General features: G+C 40.2%; 1 protein-coding gene across 2 annotated transcripts in view; it reads right to left on the bottom strand.

Annotated features, from left to right (window-relative positions):
- Positions 1-1,776: 1,776 nt before the first annotated feature.
- LOC110622746 (insulin-degrading enzyme-like 1, peroxisomal) overlaps positions 1,777-16,774 on the bottom strand; it is a 31,897-nt gene continuing 16,899 nt past the window's right edge. The window contains exons 20-26 of one of the 2 annotated variants that reach the window (XM_021767357.2): positions 5,767-5,968; positions 5,461-5,669; positions 4,231-4,355; positions 4,098-4,149; positions 3,937-4,023; positions 2,762-2,884; positions 1,777-2,273 (exon numbers count right to left, since the gene is read on the bottom strand). In XM_021767357.2, coding sequence (XP_021623049.1) covers positions 2,022-2,273; positions 2,762-2,884; positions 3,937-4,023; positions 4,098-4,149; positions 4,231-4,355; positions 5,461-5,669; positions 5,767-5,968 — 1,050 coding nt within the window. In that variant the 3' untranslated portion in view covers positions 1,777-2,021. Of the gene's footprint in view, positions 2,274-2,761; positions 2,885-3,936; positions 4,031-4,097; positions 4,150-4,230; positions 4,356-5,460; positions 5,670-5,766; positions 5,969-16,774 lie in introns of both variants that reach the window. The other variant, XR_006351995.1, reaches the window with a different exon arrangement.

Here is a 16,774-nt window from a genome sequence, read left to right as displayed (position 1 = left end):
TTCTTTTACGAATGCATGCTATTTATATTTATTATTTAATTTATAATTTAATTAATTTATTTATTTATTACTATGTATAATATAATATTACAAGTATTTGTGTCATTAAGAATTTGAGAGGATAATTTTAATTATCAATATCAAATTACCAATGTTACATTTAATTTTTATGATTTGTGAAATTTTTTAACATTATTATTACTTCAAATTTAAATTCACTATATTGATTAATTTATTGACATTGTATTCTTAATTTTACAATATAATTATATCGCCACAAATTTAATAATTTTTTAGATAGTAAAATAATTGAAAAAAAATAAGCTAATAAATTTTTAATTATTAAAATTACTAAATAATTTTTACTACATTTTATTATGTGTAATGTTACTAATAGATCATTTCAATAATAATAATACCTTATTGCATACTTTACGAGGGTAAGTTGCAAATTATCCCACTTTCTACATTTGGTAGGTTCTTGTTGATAATCAATCCAAAAACCATAACCTCTGCGATTTAGAGTTTTGGATCTGGAGTTTGAGTTTTAGAACTTTGGATTTTAGGGTTTAAACTTTAGAATTTAGAATCTACAGGTTAGGGTTTTGGGTGATAAATGCATTAAATTGATTCTTGTAAAGTCTTAAGTTTAATCTTTATATGTAACAAAATTTTAAATGTAATTTCTATTCCTTTGAGATGCGATGATATATTTTCTCCATCAAAAGTTTTAAGTCTGAATCTAAAATATGAAACACTTAAAATTTGGATTAAGGCGAACATTGACGCTTCTTTAAGCTTGCAATGAGATTCGGTAGGTTTCGGTTATGTAATCCGGAATGATGATAGGAGTTTTGTGACTACTAGAGCAGATTCTTTTTATAACCAGATAGATGCAAAGTGTGCTGAAACTATGACATTTCGGGAAGTATTAAGCTGGATTAAAGAGTGTGGATGAGATCGAGTCCTTTTCCAATTGGATGCTTAGATATTCCAATTGGATGTTCAGATACTTGTGATGTCAGTTAATTGTGGTTTGTTGGATGATTTATCATCTTTTGGCTTTTTGGTTCAAGATTGTAAACTGTTTTTATCTAGTTATGAGAAAGCAAAGTGTGTTTTTATTCATAAATCTGCGAATGATATCACTAATATTCTAGCAATATCAGCTCATAATCAGGTCAAAGAGTTTAAGTTGATATCCCTCCTCCTCACATTATTTCTATGTTCTTTTTGAATTAATGAAATTTTTTATCTTTTAAAAAAAAAATTTAGAGGAAGTAGCGAAATTTTGCTATGAACCAACTCAGTATAAACTAGAAATAATAGGATGGTATATACCTAAAAATGTTTAATTTTATATATATTAGAACAATATCATTTCTTATACAGGAAACTTTTTTTTTTCCCTCCTATGGGGTTCGCTGAGATTTTAATCCTTTATTAGTGTTTAAGCAGAGAGAGAGAAAACTTAGGCTAGCCAACCTTCAATATTTGGCAAAAAAGCTACATTTATCCTTAAATTATATAGTGAGAGCCAAAAATATTAAATTTCTTTCTTTTTTTTATAAAAAATATCACCAAGCTATACTCATATAAAGCAAATAAATTGAGCAGCACGTAGCTCACTCACAAATTAGTGATAGTCTTGTTTGACTTTTTAATTATAGCTCAGGGAAAATATAAACTTTTAGCCTTAAATTTATTTTGCCATGTATCTTTATCTAGCAAATTGATGAACATTCAAACAAAAATTTATTATTCCGAAAAAAGAAATAAATAATACAATCTCACAAAAGTTATATTAAAAAAGCAGTTATTACAAACCCAATAACATCCAGAATTGGGATTCATGATTGTCCTAAGCAAAAATCATCATCCCACTCGTTAAAAAATCACACCAGTTTATGAATGTTTTCCTGATACATATATGCATATGCATGTCATAAATTCATATAACTCAAAATACAGAAGCTTATCCATCAAGTTTTTGGTTTAAAAAAATAAAGCAAGGTCAATTCTTACAACTTAGTACGACCAAAGCATCCTTTGAAGGAACTGTAGAGAGGTTGTGATCTTCTGAAACTGAAAAGATCCTCTATCTGAACCTTGTTCGGCTGAGCTTGCTCACTTATATCTGATGCGTACTCGACCGAATGTAGGTTCCCATAAACTCGTATGCTCAATGTCCTCTTCTGTGATGCACCCACTCTTATATAATCGTCGAAAAAATCAATAAATTCTTGTTTAGTAAGCTGCTCTAGTGCTGCAACCTGTACTAATGCCATTCATAACCACAAACTTGCATTATGCTCTTGGATTTTGGGATTAATAGTATATGGGTTGGGAGTTGTTCGGCTCTAATTTCAAACTCTTTGTTGGGCATGATTTGTTTTGTAAGAAAAGAATTCAAATGAATTCTTGAAAAACACATAAGATTTCAACTTCTTTTGAAATGAAAAATATTTTAAGTTAAAAAAATTAAATTTTTTTAATCCCAAATAAAGAAAGTGTTGAAATCAATTGAATTGAATTCTTGCGAAATTTTTAATTCCAAACAAAGATAAAAGTTTCAAAGATTTGTAAGAGTTTGAATCAAGGAAGTACTATACCATGTGAACATTCGGGAAAAAAAAGAAAAGGAAATAGTAATGAATAAATAAATAAAAATATATAAAAACTGTGTCATGCCCATGTATCCAGATTTTATGCAGGTATTCCAGGGTAAAGTGAATGGTTAAAGTAATTACGATAGTCATACCTCACATTCTTTGCGGTCAAACTTGAGGGTTCCAACAACAATCTCATGCCAGTAAAATCCAGATTCTTCCCATAAATTCTTGTACTTCTCAAGTTTCATGTCAATCAATGTCTTAACATTGCTCTGCAACACAGCCATTTATCAGTTGTTCAACAATGAATGGTGGCAATGGACAATCCTTTCAAAATCTAAACTTTGCTGACTCGACAGTCAGAAGCCTCGAAACAAATTGCTAATATAACAAATAAATAATAATGATGTCAATTAATTATTACTGCCACTGTTACTGGGTACTTCCTAAGCACCGCAAGATATGCTTTTTTTTTTTTTTTCATCTGTTTTCAATTATAGGTAACTTTCATTTTTTGAGATGACAATTTATTTATAAGCTTACTAACATACCTCTTTTTTAATATATAATGAAAAAACATCACAGTTGCAAAAATGATTTAATAATATGCATTGTTTAATTTTAATGGAGCAATAAGAATAAATATTATATTAGAAAAAATTAAGCAAAATTTATTAAAACATGGGAAAATAGAACTAATCTTTGTGGGATAGAGGGAGCATAAGCTGATGTAATTAATGACCAAAACTCAACTCAATATGCAAGGTATAATTCAACGATCATAACATGCTAAAGCGTGTTGTTGATGAGCTAGTAATCACTTCAGTTCCAAGCCACATGAAAATTCTTCTGATTGTTTGAATCAATACTTAAGCCACTATGTTTCACGAGAACCATTTGGGGTACTAATATGAGAATCTTCACAAACAAAGGTTGTAATGTTATTAAATCAACAGTCTCTAAAACATAGGACATGGTGATTTAGAGTTATCTTCGTATTAGGTCCATATGAATATTATTGACTAAAATTGCTTAGAGGTGGGTTCAAAATCACGTTTACGTTTTTGCCATTGTGATGATTTGGGATTTATATCAAAATATATTCTAGTAAGCTCAAACTAATTAATTAATTTATATTTAAACTAGTTTATATTGTGTCATGTTTAGGCTACGCATATTCATTTTTATGTCATAATTGGAGCTTTTAATAAATTTTTGCTATGTTCAGACTTAAGATAGCGTTATCAAGTACTCCAAGGTGAAGAGGAAATAAATAAGAAAAAGAATTAGTACTCTGTTATGAGACTATAATCTCTTATCTCACCTTGAACTCCACATCAGTCATCTCATACATTTTATTTTCAAACGACTTTAGGAATGCCTCGACTCTCAAATCAATATTCCTGGGATCCTGTCAACTTCACCAAGATCAATTTGGATTATGAACAAAATTTACACAAAAAAAAAAAAAAGAAATTTGCACACCTTTACGGTAGATTGAACGACAAATTGTAATCCATGAATACCACAATCGTTCCTGCACAGTTTGACAAATTCAACTGCATTATAGGTATTTGAAGTTTAAAGAAATGTTCAATGAAAATATATTTTTGCATACCTCCGCGTGAGGGAAGTGATGTACCCAAGTTGTTCAACTGTTCTCAGCTGGTGAAATGTTGCTTGCTTTGCAATGAGAGTAAAAAGCTGAAGTTTCACATTCAGCATAAACTCATCTTGATGAACCTAGATAATTCAATTATATGGATTCAGCAACTACATCATTCTCTCCACCAAAAAGATATCTTTTTTTCAGTCAAATCAAATGGCCAGATACAGATCATAGGAACAAATTATTTCAGAAACAATAAACTCAGCAGAAGCGAGCAGCTTCATTCTACGCTTTTCTTAATTGCTGTCCGTTGTCAAATTCAAGCAGAGTAAACCTAAAGAAAAATCATTATACGGTAATTGTAGGCTATGACCAGAAAAGAAAAAAAAAAGACATCGAAAAATATTCCACTTCTTTGCTTAAAACTCTACTACTTTTGTTTTGACAATTTCAAGTTTAGGCTCCGACTTAAGTTGCTAAATATTTTGTGCTTAAGATCCACTCAGCATAGAAAATTAGCCAAGACATGAATTAGGAAATGATGTAGTTGAGTAACTATATTAGTTAATACATTAAGATATTATAATTGCACGAAACGAAAGAACCATCAAGACTGCAACATCAATTCAACAAAAGACCTCAATAAGATACTTAAAATTGTCTTTCCATGTCAAATTAATTGATAAGGAAAAGGAGAGGCAGAGGAAGAAAAAGTTTACATCCCTGATCTATGTCAAAATTATTACATATGTCCACTCTATTTTAAAACTCAACATCTTAGTCCTTATATTTTGGCTGATTAGTCCCCACGTGAAAATAGTAGCTTTTCAGTTTGATAAAGTTAAAATACAAGGACTAAACTATTTATTTTTGAGAAATCAGAGACATAAACGTTAACTTTTGACATAACCTAAGAATTCAAAAATACTATATATCTAAGGGTGTTGTAGTAATTTACATGATAATTAATAGAAAATTAGACAGAAGGACCTCCAATTTGACGGAATCAAATAACAAGATCTAAAAACTGTTGAGTTTTAAAAATCGAGGGACATATATGTTAATTTTAACATAACTCAGGGATGTTAAATTGATTTACCCAAAAAGTAAATTTTGGGGACAATGAAAAAGCACTGACTAATTCATAACCTCTTCATATAATTTATTTAGAACAATAACCATATAAAAAATGGTTTAACATAAGGCGGTATTACCAGAGTGATTAACGTGTGTGCTCACCTGGATATAATGTATTAGAGCAGAGTTCTCATTACTTGGATTTAAGCCTTTGATAGGGTAGACATAACTCATACCCCTTTCAAGCTTGACAACCCTATTAGTCAAATGCTGGGATGGGAATAAAGGTTGGCATATGGGTTTTGGACCATTGAAGAAAACACCTTCAACATACTGAATTATGGACTCTGCCTCATTGCATTCAATGTTACCTGAAATTAAATAAGATCCAACAAATAAATCAAAGATAAGAATCATAGTAATCATAGAACTTCAAGAAAGTAATCAAGATTCAAGACTAAAAGAGACCTGCTATAAAGCACTCTAGAAATGCCCTTGAGAGCATCATGGGAGTAAACTTTGCAAGATCTTCAGCTTCAAGATGAGGAAGGACTTCTAGTTTTTCCATCTGTGGCCATTTTTGGTCCCATAGTACTAATGAGCAATAGTATGAAGCATGCTGGTTGGGTTGTTGAAACTTGTGATTTTCATAGTCCTTTCTCAACTTTTCCTGATAAATAATTAGTAGCTGTCAATACCAATTCCATCCACTGCTTGAATAATTTTCACATCTTAGCTTGTGCCGATGATTGATGAAAGTGCTAGCCGTACACTACAGGCACCCAAAAACAAATGACTCTATTCTTTTTGAAGAAAGGAAGAGATTCTGATATCACAATACTGGTGCAATGTAACGACCCGGAAACCGGACCGCTACCGGCGCTAGGATTCAGGTCGGCTTAAGGCCGCCGGAACCCGTAGCAAGCCAAACATACATCCTGTGAACCTGTTCAATCCCATACATGAACCAAAACATACATAAAAATTAAAACTTTTCTTTCATTCAAACATTTCTTTACCCAGCCTAGCCTGTGCATGCATAACCATAACATAAACCCCTCATTGGAGTTCTCAACAAATACTCCAATGGGGTACATAACATATCTCAGGCTTGGGTTACATAAACATCATAAAACATTTATCTCATGTATTTAAGGGATTACAACAGACTCTAGTCAAGCACACTATAAAACTTACATTACATTGCATAACATACTTTTACATTATGAATAGACCATGTCCACAGCTATGCTATTACATAACCTCCTCTTACTCTTCTGACTTCTCTATCTACACAGTACCTGCAAGACTGGGGTTAGGGGAGAGGGGTGAGCTAAAAAGCCCAGTGAGCAAAAAGTAAAAACATGATATTAATTCCTCCATTTTTAGGTATTTTATTCTTCATTTTATTATATTAACATTTGCTTTAATTCCACACTTTTTAGGTATATTATTGTTCATTTTATTATTAACATTAAATAACATAACTTTTACTTTACATGCTTTCATGAAATGCAACACATCACATTTAATCACATAAAGGATGGTATTGTCACCATTAGTCCTCACATCTCCAAGTGCCAGGGGCGTAGAATGGGCCTCGCTGGTCTTTCTCTTACATAACATACATAACATAACATTCCAAAGTGCCAGGGGCGTAGAATGGGCCTCGCTGGTCTTTCTCTTACATAATGCCAGGGGCGTAGAATGGGCCTCGCTGGTCTTCCATAACATATCATCATAACATAACATTAGAGGACTATGGATCACCCAATAACCATCCACATCAACATTAAATTATGCAATGCAACATATTCGTGAATTTCTAATGCAAACATCCTGAAACATCGCATGGCATTAATGATGCATGAGTATGCTATCAGATTCATTCATTTGTTCATTTATTCATTACTTAAAAACTTAGGGAATAATCCCACTCACCTGGTGACCGAAGCTTTAACGACGGACTCTGAAAGACTATCTCACAACCGGGGGTCTCGGGTCCTCGGGTCCGAACCTACACAGGTGGACTCAAATGAGGCACCAAACAATAAGAACATAACTCTAAACATACCCCCAAAAACCTCCTAAAAACACCTCAAAACATCTCTAGAAAACATGCAAGAAAAGGCTGGGAAGGGCACTTTCGGCGGCACCTTCGGCGGCCGGAAGTCCCTCCAGAGCCGAAAGTCAGGCAGGTTCGGCGGCACCTTCGGCGGCCGAAACTCCCAGACAGAGACGAAACTCATGCATGTTCGGCGGCACCTTCGGCGGCCGAAAGTCTCGGACAGAGCCGAAACTCAAACTTTCGGGGGCAGGCTTCGGCAGCCTAAAGCTGCCTTCCAAGCTGGTTCGGCGGCCGAAAGTACCTTCGGCTGCCGAACCTGGTTTCTGCCAAAGGGCAGAAACTTGGTTCTCTTTGTCCAAAACAACCCCCTACACAACCAATCATGCATAAACCTATTCTACAACAAGCATACTCAAGCATACAAGCTCCTAGGGGTCTCCAACAAGCTTAAACCCCAACTACAACACACAAGCAAGCCACATTGCACATAAATACACATTAAAACCATGGATTTTTCATAAAAACCCATCAAGCCTACTCATGCATTTCTACCCCAAAAACTTGCATAAAACTTACTTAAAACACATATAGAACTAGAGATCAGCCCTTACCTCTTGAAGATCGAGAGAGAAACGATCCTAGCTCGAAGATGGGGAGATTCGAGTTCTTGAACCTCAAAGCTCCAAAACTTGCTTAAACTTTAAAACTCTTCAAAAACAAGATATAACTTGTTAAGATCTAAAGGATTTGAGGGAAAACACTTAAAATGACCATAGGAGGGCTAAAGCTTACCGTCGGCCGAAATGGGAGAGAAAACTTCGCCTGTTTCGGTCACGGGGTCTCTTATAGGGCAGGTTCTGTCACCTTTCGGCGGCCTAACGTGCCCCCACATCTCATGCATGTTCGGCGGCCGAACATGAGGTTCGGCGGCCGAACCTTGAGTCTTTCAAACAAGGCTTTCGGAGGCCTAAAGCGCTCCCAAAACCCCACCATGTTCGGCGGCCGAACCTCACTTTCAGCGGCCGAACCTGGCAAAGCCTCCTTTGGTCTTTTTCATTCAAAAACTCAATTTCCTTTTTGCTTAAGACATAAAATACATTAAAAACATTTCATAAAACATGGTTTTACCCCTTCTAGAGGTTTCCGACATCCGAGATTCCACCGGACGGTAGGAATTCCGATACCGGAGTCTAGCCGGGTATTACATTCTTCCCCCCTTAAGAACATTCGTCCCCGAATGTTCACCAAACAACACATAACATGGCAAACATATAACATACATACTAAGCACATCAGCACATAGGGATCTAACCTTAAAAGAGCTGAGGGTACTGCTGGAGCATAGACTCCCGTGTCTCCCAAGTGCATTCTTCCAAGTTGTGGTGGTTCCACAGGACTTTCACCATCGGGATTTCCTTGTTTCTTAACTTTCTGATCTGCGTGTCAATGATCCGTACTGGTTGTTCAACATAGGTGAGATCCTCTTGGACCTCCACATCAGGCTCACTAAGAACCTTGCTCGGATCTGACACAAACTTTCTCAACATCGAAACATGGAAAACCGGATGGATTCTTGCCATTGAAGCAGGTAAATCTAGCTTGTACGACACATTCCCAATCTTTTGCAAGATTTCAAAGGGTCCGATGTATCGTGGGGCTAGTTTACCTTTCTTCCCGAAGCGAACCACTCCCTTCATTGGAGACACCTTAAGCAATACCAGATCCCCCTCCTGAAACTCTAACTGCCTTCTGCGGATGTCTGCATAACTCTTCTGTCTGCTTGCAGCAGTCTTGATTCTTTCTCTGATTATGGGTACCACCCTGCTGGTAATCTCTACTAGCTCAGGCCCTGCCAAGGCCTTTTCTCCAACTTCCTCCCAGCAAACAGGTGATCTGCACTTCCTTCCGAACAAAGCTTCATATGGAGCCATCCCGATGCTAGCATGATGGCTGTTAATGTAGGCAAACTCCACCAAAGGTAGATGCTGCCTCCAAGAACCGCCAAAGTCCAGCACACACATTCTGAGCATATCCTCGATAGTCTGGATGGTTCTTTCTGACTGTCCATCAGTCTGGGGGTGGAAGGCAGTACTGAAATCCAACCTAGTACCCATGGCATTCTGCAGACTCCGCCAAAACCTGGAGGTGAACTGGGGCCCTCTATCCGACACTATAGAAATGGGAACCCCATGCAGCCTGACGATCTCGTCCACATACACCTGCGCCAACTTGTCCACAGAATAGCCACTCCTGACAGGAATGAAGTGAGCAGATTTGGTGAGTCTGTCCACAATCACCCATATGGAGTCCACTCTGTTGGACGCCGCTGGTAACCCTACTACGAAGTCCATAGCTATGTTTTCCCATTTCCATTCTGGAATAGGTAGCGGGTTAAGCATTCCAGCTGGCTTCTGATGTTCTAGCTTCACCCTCTGACACACTTCGCAGGCTGACACGAACTGTGCCACTTCTTTCTTCATTGCTGGCCACCAATAAACTTTCTTCAAATCTTGATACATCTTGGTGGCTCCGGGGTGAATGCTGTATCTTGCATTATGAGCCTCTCTCATAATGTCTCCTTTTAGCCCTATGTCGTCAGGTACACATAATCGACTCCCATAGCGGAGAATCCCCTTACTGTCGAATCTGAACTCACTATCATTGCCTGACTGAACAGTCCTGGCAATCTTCACTAACTCGGGGTCCTCATGCTGTTTCTGAGCAACTTGCTCAAGGAACACGGGTGTCACTTTCATCTGAGCCAACAAGGCACCTGTACCCGACAATTCTAACTGTAGCCCTTCTTCGATGAGCTTGTAGAACTCCTTTACTGCTGGTCTTCGTTCTGCTGTGATGTGGGATAGACTGCCGAGTGATTTCCGGCTTAAGGCATCAGCTACAACATTAGCCTTACCCGGATGATACTGGATTTTGCAATCGTAGTCACTGAGCAGTTCTACCCATCTTCTCTGTCTCAAATTCAGATCTCTTTGACTCAGGATGTGCTGCAGGCTCTTATGATCTGTGAAGATCTCACATTTTACCCCATAGAGGTAATGCCTCCACATCTTGAGTGCAAAGATTACTGCTGCCATCTCCAGGTCGTGTGTGGGGTAATTCAACTCATGCTTCTTCAGCTGCCTAGAAGCATAAGCAATCACCCTCTCATTCTGCATCAGTACACAACCCAGTCCCACACGGGACGCATCACAAAAGACTGTAAAGTCCTCATCACTAGATGGCAGAGCTAAAACTGGTGCTGAAGTCAACCTCTTCTTAAGCTCTTCAAAACTCTCTTCGCACTGGTCGGTCCACAGAAATTTCTGATTCTTCCTGGTTAACCTGGTCAGAGGAGCTGCTATCTTTGAGAAGTCCTGAACGAACCTCCTGTAGTAACCAGCCAAACCCAAGAAACTTCTAATCTCTGTCACTGAAGTGGGTCTAGGCCAGTTAGCCACAGTTTCTGTCTTCTTGGGGTCCACCTCAATACCATTTTCTGACACAACATGCCCCAAGAACGAAATGCTCCTCAGCCAGAACTCACATTTAGAGAACTTGGCATACAAGCCATGTTCCCTCAAAGTCTGCAAGACCAACCGCAGATGATGGGCATGCTCTTCTGCATTCCTGGAATACACTAAGATATCATCTATGAAGACAATAACGAAGTGATCCAGGTATTGGCTAAATACTCTGTTCATGAGATCCATGAATGCTGCAGGGGCGTTTGTTAACCCGAACGGCATCACTAGGAACTCATAGTGCCCATATCTGGTTCTGAAAGCTGTCTTCGGCACGTCTTCACCTCTGATCCTCAGCTGATGATACCCAGATCTCAGATCTATCTTGGAAAAACAACCTGCTCCTGCTAGCTGGTCGAATAGATCGTCGATCCTAGGCAACGGGTACTTGTTCTTGGTAGTGACCTTGTTCAACTGTCTGTAGTCGATACAAAGTCTGAGGGATCCATCCTTCTTCTTCACGAACAACACTGGAGCACCCCAGGGTGAGGTACTCGGTCGGATGAAGCCCTTGTCTACCAACTCTTGCAACTGTTCTTTAAGCTCCTTCAGCTCTGCTGGCGCCATCCTGTAGGGAGGGATAGAGATCGGTCTGGTTCCTGGCATCAATTCTATCTCGAACTCTATCTCCCTAGGAGGCGGTAAACCTGGCAGTTCGTCTGGGAAAACATCTAAGAACTCTCTAACCACAGGCACTGAGGCGGGCTCTCTGACATCTCTGTCTAGCTCTCTCACATGAGCTAGATAACCCTGACAACCCCTCCTGAGCAGCCTACGAGCCTGTAGGGCTGATATCAAACCTCTAGGTGTACTCCCCCTGTCTCCTCTAAAGACAACCTCTGACCCATCCTGACCTCTGAACTTAACTACCTTGTCTCTGCAATCCAAGGTAGCACCATGGGTAGATAGCCAATCCATCCCTAGAATGACGTCAAAATCTGTCAAGTCTAGAACCACTAGGTCGGCGGATAGGCATCTTCCCTCTATGAAAACTGGACTGCACTGGCAGACTGACTCTGCCACTGACGGGTCACACTTGGGTCCACTGACCCATAGGGGACACTCTAACCCAGAGACCATCAAACCCAACCTCTCGACCGCTCTCGGAGAAACAAAAGAATGGGATGCACCCGGGTCCATTAAGGCATAAGCATCTGAACAACCAATGATGATATTACCTGACACCACGGTGTTGGATGCGTTTGCCTCCTGCTGGGTCATAGTGAAGATCCGTGCTGGAGCTGACGGACCTTCCCCTCTGTAAGCTGATGAAGAAGAGGCTGACCCTCTCCCTCGGCCTCTGCCACTGGCCTGTGTCGCGGCTGAAGCTGCTGGCTGTGCCACACTACCCGAAGTAGTCTGCTGGGGCCGTGCCATAGGAACTGCTCTAGGACACTCCATGGACATGTGTCCCTCCTGCCCACACCTGTAGCAGGCTGTTGTCCCAAAACGGCATACCCCTCTGTGTAGCTTACCACACCGTGCACACACTGCATTATCAGCACCAGAGCTTGAGCCACTTCCTAGTCCCAGACCTGATTTGATCTTGCTCCAGAACTTACTCTTCTTTGGTTTCTTAGTGGTACTGCTCCACTTCTTACTAGCTGAACTCAAGGATGAAGGGTCTATCCTTCCCCCACCTGGGGTCTTAGAACCTGAAGGCTGTGTCACTGACTGTTTAACAGTCCCCTCGATGATTGCACTAGCCTCCATTCTCCTGGCCATGTCTACAATGGTATGGAAACTTTCTCTATCAGCTGACTGAACCAAGGAGGAATACCTGGAATGGAGCCTCATGATATACCTCCTTGACTTCTTCGAATCTGTGTCCAGATGTTGCCCAGCAAACGGCAACAACTCTAAGAATCTATCGGTGTACTCATCGACACCCATTTCATCTGTCTGCTTCAGCTGTTCAAACTCAATCATCTTCAGCTCCCTTGAACTGTCAGGGAAAGCCCATCCTGCGAACTCATTCGCAAACTCCTCCCATGAAAGATTGTCCACCCTCGGTTTCACATAGCCCTTGAACCATTCACGGGCCTTTTTGCATTTCAGGGTGAAACCAGCCATCTGAATGGCTCTGCTGTCATCAGCCCCTATCTCATCTGTAATTGTTTTGACCTTCTCCAGGTATACGAACGGATCATCACCTGTATCAAACTGGGGAGCACCCAACTTCATATAGTCGGTCATCTTGGCCTTGCTCCCTCCAGATGAGGTAGGTTGAGGTCTTTGGGTTTCTGGAACTGTGGGTTCTACTTGTGGTGGTGGTGCGACATCCCCTGGGATAGGGTTTGCCGTGCCTGGATGGAAGGATGGAGGTGGGTACATAGGGTACTGTGGATACTGTGGGTAGAAAGGTGGATATGGCATGTGAGAAGGGTAAGGATTAAAACTGGGGTAATCCGATGTACTTCCCATCGAATACCCGGGGTATGGTGAAAAAGGTGGGTACTGGGGTGGTGGAACAAACCCCGAGGCCTGAGTGCCTCCCTGTGACTCACCCATGCCCTCTTCTGGCATGTTTACACCAAGGTTACCCTCCCTCCTCTGCTCCACATCCATCTCTACTTCTTCATCAACTGACATCCTTTCCTGAACTGTACCCCTTACTGATCTGCTTCTACCCAGATCCAAGGACCTTCTAGGGTCCCTCACTGTTCTGTCCCTGTTGGACCTGCTTGACATTGCCCTTGGCAATGCTGGAGGACGGGCGCTCGTGCCCTCATCCTCCGGTGGTACTCTAGTCAATCTAGCTGATCGACGAGTTCCTCGCATTCTGTTTACTGAAAAACAGCACAGATAACAAAACATTAGCATCAAATGGTTCATGTGGAAACACATGAACCCACATCATATACACATCATATTCAAAGCATATCTCATGGCATACATACTTGCATTCTAGACAGGACTCTACATCCTATCCTAGTGGACATGATTTCCTATGGTGCTTGACATTTCTATCACATCTATGAGCCCGACACTCTAGGTCCGACCATATGAACCTAGGGCTCTGATACCATTCTGTAACGACCCGGAAACCGGACCGCTACCGGCGCTAGGATTCAGGTCGGCTTAAGGCCGCCGGAACCCGTAGCAAGCCAAACATACATCCTGTGAACCTGTTCAATCCCATACATGAACCAAAACATACATAAAAATTAAAACTTTTCTTTCATTCAAACATTTCTTTACCCAGCCTAGCCTGTGCATGCATAACCATAACATAAACCCCTCATTGGAGTTCTCAACAAATACTCCAATGGGGTACATAACATATCTCAGGCTTGGGTTACATAAACATCATAAAACATTTATCTCATGTATTTAAGGGATTACAACAGACTCTAGTCAAGCACACTATAAAACTTACATTACATTGCATAACATACTTTTACATTATGAATAGACCATGTCCACAGCTATGCTATTACATAACCTCCTCTTACTCTTCTGACTTCTCTATCTACACAGTACCTGCAAGACTGGGGTTAGGGGAGAGGGGTGAGCTAAAAAGCCCAGTGAGCAAAAAGTAAAAACATGATATTAATTCCTCCATTTTTAGGTATTTTATTCTTCATTTTATTATATTAACATTTGCTTTAATTCCACACTTTTTAGGTATATTATTGTTCATTTTATTATTAACATTAAATAACATAACTTTTACTTTACATGCTTTCATGAAATGCAACACATCACATTTAATCACATAAAGGATGGTATTGTCACCATTAGTCCTCACATCTCCAAGTGCCAGGGGCGTAGAATGGGCCTCGCTGGTCTTTCTCTTACATAACATACATAACATAACATTCCAAAGTGCCAGGGGCGTAGAATGGGCCTCGCTGGTCTTTCTCTTACATAATGCCAGGGGCGTAGAATGGGCCTCGCTGGTCTTCCATAACATATCATCATAACATAACATTAGAGGACTATGGATCACCCAATAACCATCCACATCAACATTAAATTATGCAATGCAACATATTCGTGAATTTCTAATGCAAACATCCTGAAACATCGCATGGCATTAATGATGCATGAGTATGCTATCAGATTCATTCATTTGTTCATTTATTCATTACTTAAAAACTTAGGGAATAATCCCACTCACCTGGTGACCGAAGCTTTAACGACGGACTCTGAAAGACTATCTCACAACCGGGGGTCTCGGGTCCTCGGGTCCGAACCTACACAGGTGGACTCAAATGAGGCACCAAACAATAAGAACATAACTCTAAACATACCCCCAAAAACCTCCTAAAAACACCTCAAAACATCTCTAGAAAACATGCAAGAAAAGGCTGGGAAGGGCACTTTCGGCGGCACCTTCGGCGGCCGGAAGTCCCTCCAGAGCCGAAAGTCAGGCAGGTTCGGCGGCACCTTCGGCGGCCGAAACTCCCAGACAGAGACGAAACTCATGCATGTTCGGCGGCACCTTCGGCGGCCGAAAGTCTCGGACAGAGCCGAAACTCAAACTTTCGGGGGCAGGCTTCGGCAGCCTAAAGCTGCCTTCCAAGCTGGTTCGGCGGCCGAAAGTACCTTCGGCTGCCGAACCTGGTTTCTGCCAAAGGGCAGAAACTTGGTTCTCTTTGTCCAAAACAACCCTCTACACAACCAATCATGCATAAACCTATTCTACAACAAGCATACTCAAGCATACAAGCTCCTAGGGGTCTCCAACAAGCTTAAACCCCAACTACAACACACAAGCAAGCCACATTGCACATAAATACACATTAAAACCATGGATTTTTCATAAAAACCCATCAAGCCTACTCATGCATTTCTACCCCAAAAACTTGCATAAAACTTACTTAAAACACATATAGAACTAGAGATCAGCCCTTACCTCTTGAAGATCGAGAGAGAAACGATCCTAGCTCGAAGATGGGGAGATTCGAGTTCTTGAACCTCAAAGCTCCAAAACTTGCTTAAACTTTAAAACTCTTCAAAAACAAGATATAACTTGTTAAGATCTAAAGGATTTGAGGGAAAACACTTAAAATGACCATAGGAGGGCTAAAGCTTACCGTCGGCCGAAATGGGAGAGAAAACTTCGCCTGTTGCGGTCACGGGGTCTCTTATAGGGCAGGTTCTGTCACCTTTCGGCGGCCTAACGTGCCCCCACATCTCATGCATGTTCAGCGGCCGAACATGAGGTTCGGCGGCCGAACCTTGAGTCTTTCAAACAAGGCTTTCGGAGGCCTAAAGCGCTCCCAAAACCCCACCATGTTCGGCGGCCGAACCTCACTTTCGGCGGCCGAACCTGGCAAAGCCTCCTTTGGTCTTTTTCATTCAAAAACTCAATTTCCTTTTTGCTTAAGACATAAAATACATTAAAAACATTTCATAAAACATGGTTTTACCCCTTCTAGAGGTTTCCGACATCCGAGATTCCACCGGACGGTAGGAATTCCGATACCGGAGTCTAGCCGGGTATTACATGCAAGCTTTGGGCAAAGGTTGTCAGACATAACACAAACACACATATTATTTAAATAGGAGTACACCTAAGGTTAAGAATTATTATAGGCTTAGTTAAACATAATATAACAATTATTGCTTTTCAAATTCCTCTAAAATATTTTACAAAAGCCATGAACTTTAGTCCATTGAAATATTTTCCTTTCTGCATATACTTATCATGTATATCATACATAGACGTGGCATGGTTTCATGTTGAGAGGCGGCTTAACTAACATGGGCCAGCCATGTTCACATCAACAAATAAACTTTCTTTGTCTTAGAGCTTTCATGTTTCGCGGGGGCAACTTATTCACTATTCCCACTTCATGTTCAGGCAAATCCGGCTTCTTCATGATAAATAAAATCACTGTGGGTCCCAGAGAATTCAAGACACATTAGAGAAGACTAC

Source organism: Manihot esculenta, chromosome 9 (genome assembly GCF_001659605.2).
Source record: "Manihot esculenta cultivar AM560-2 chromosome 9, M.esculenta_v8, whole genome shotgun sequence".
Classification (NCBI taxonomy): Eukaryota; Viridiplantae; Streptophyta; class Magnoliopsida; order Malpighiales; family Euphorbiaceae; genus Manihot; species Manihot esculenta.
The sequence above is the reverse complement of the archived record's forward strand: the minus strand, read 5'-3'. Positions and strand labels throughout refer to the sequence as shown.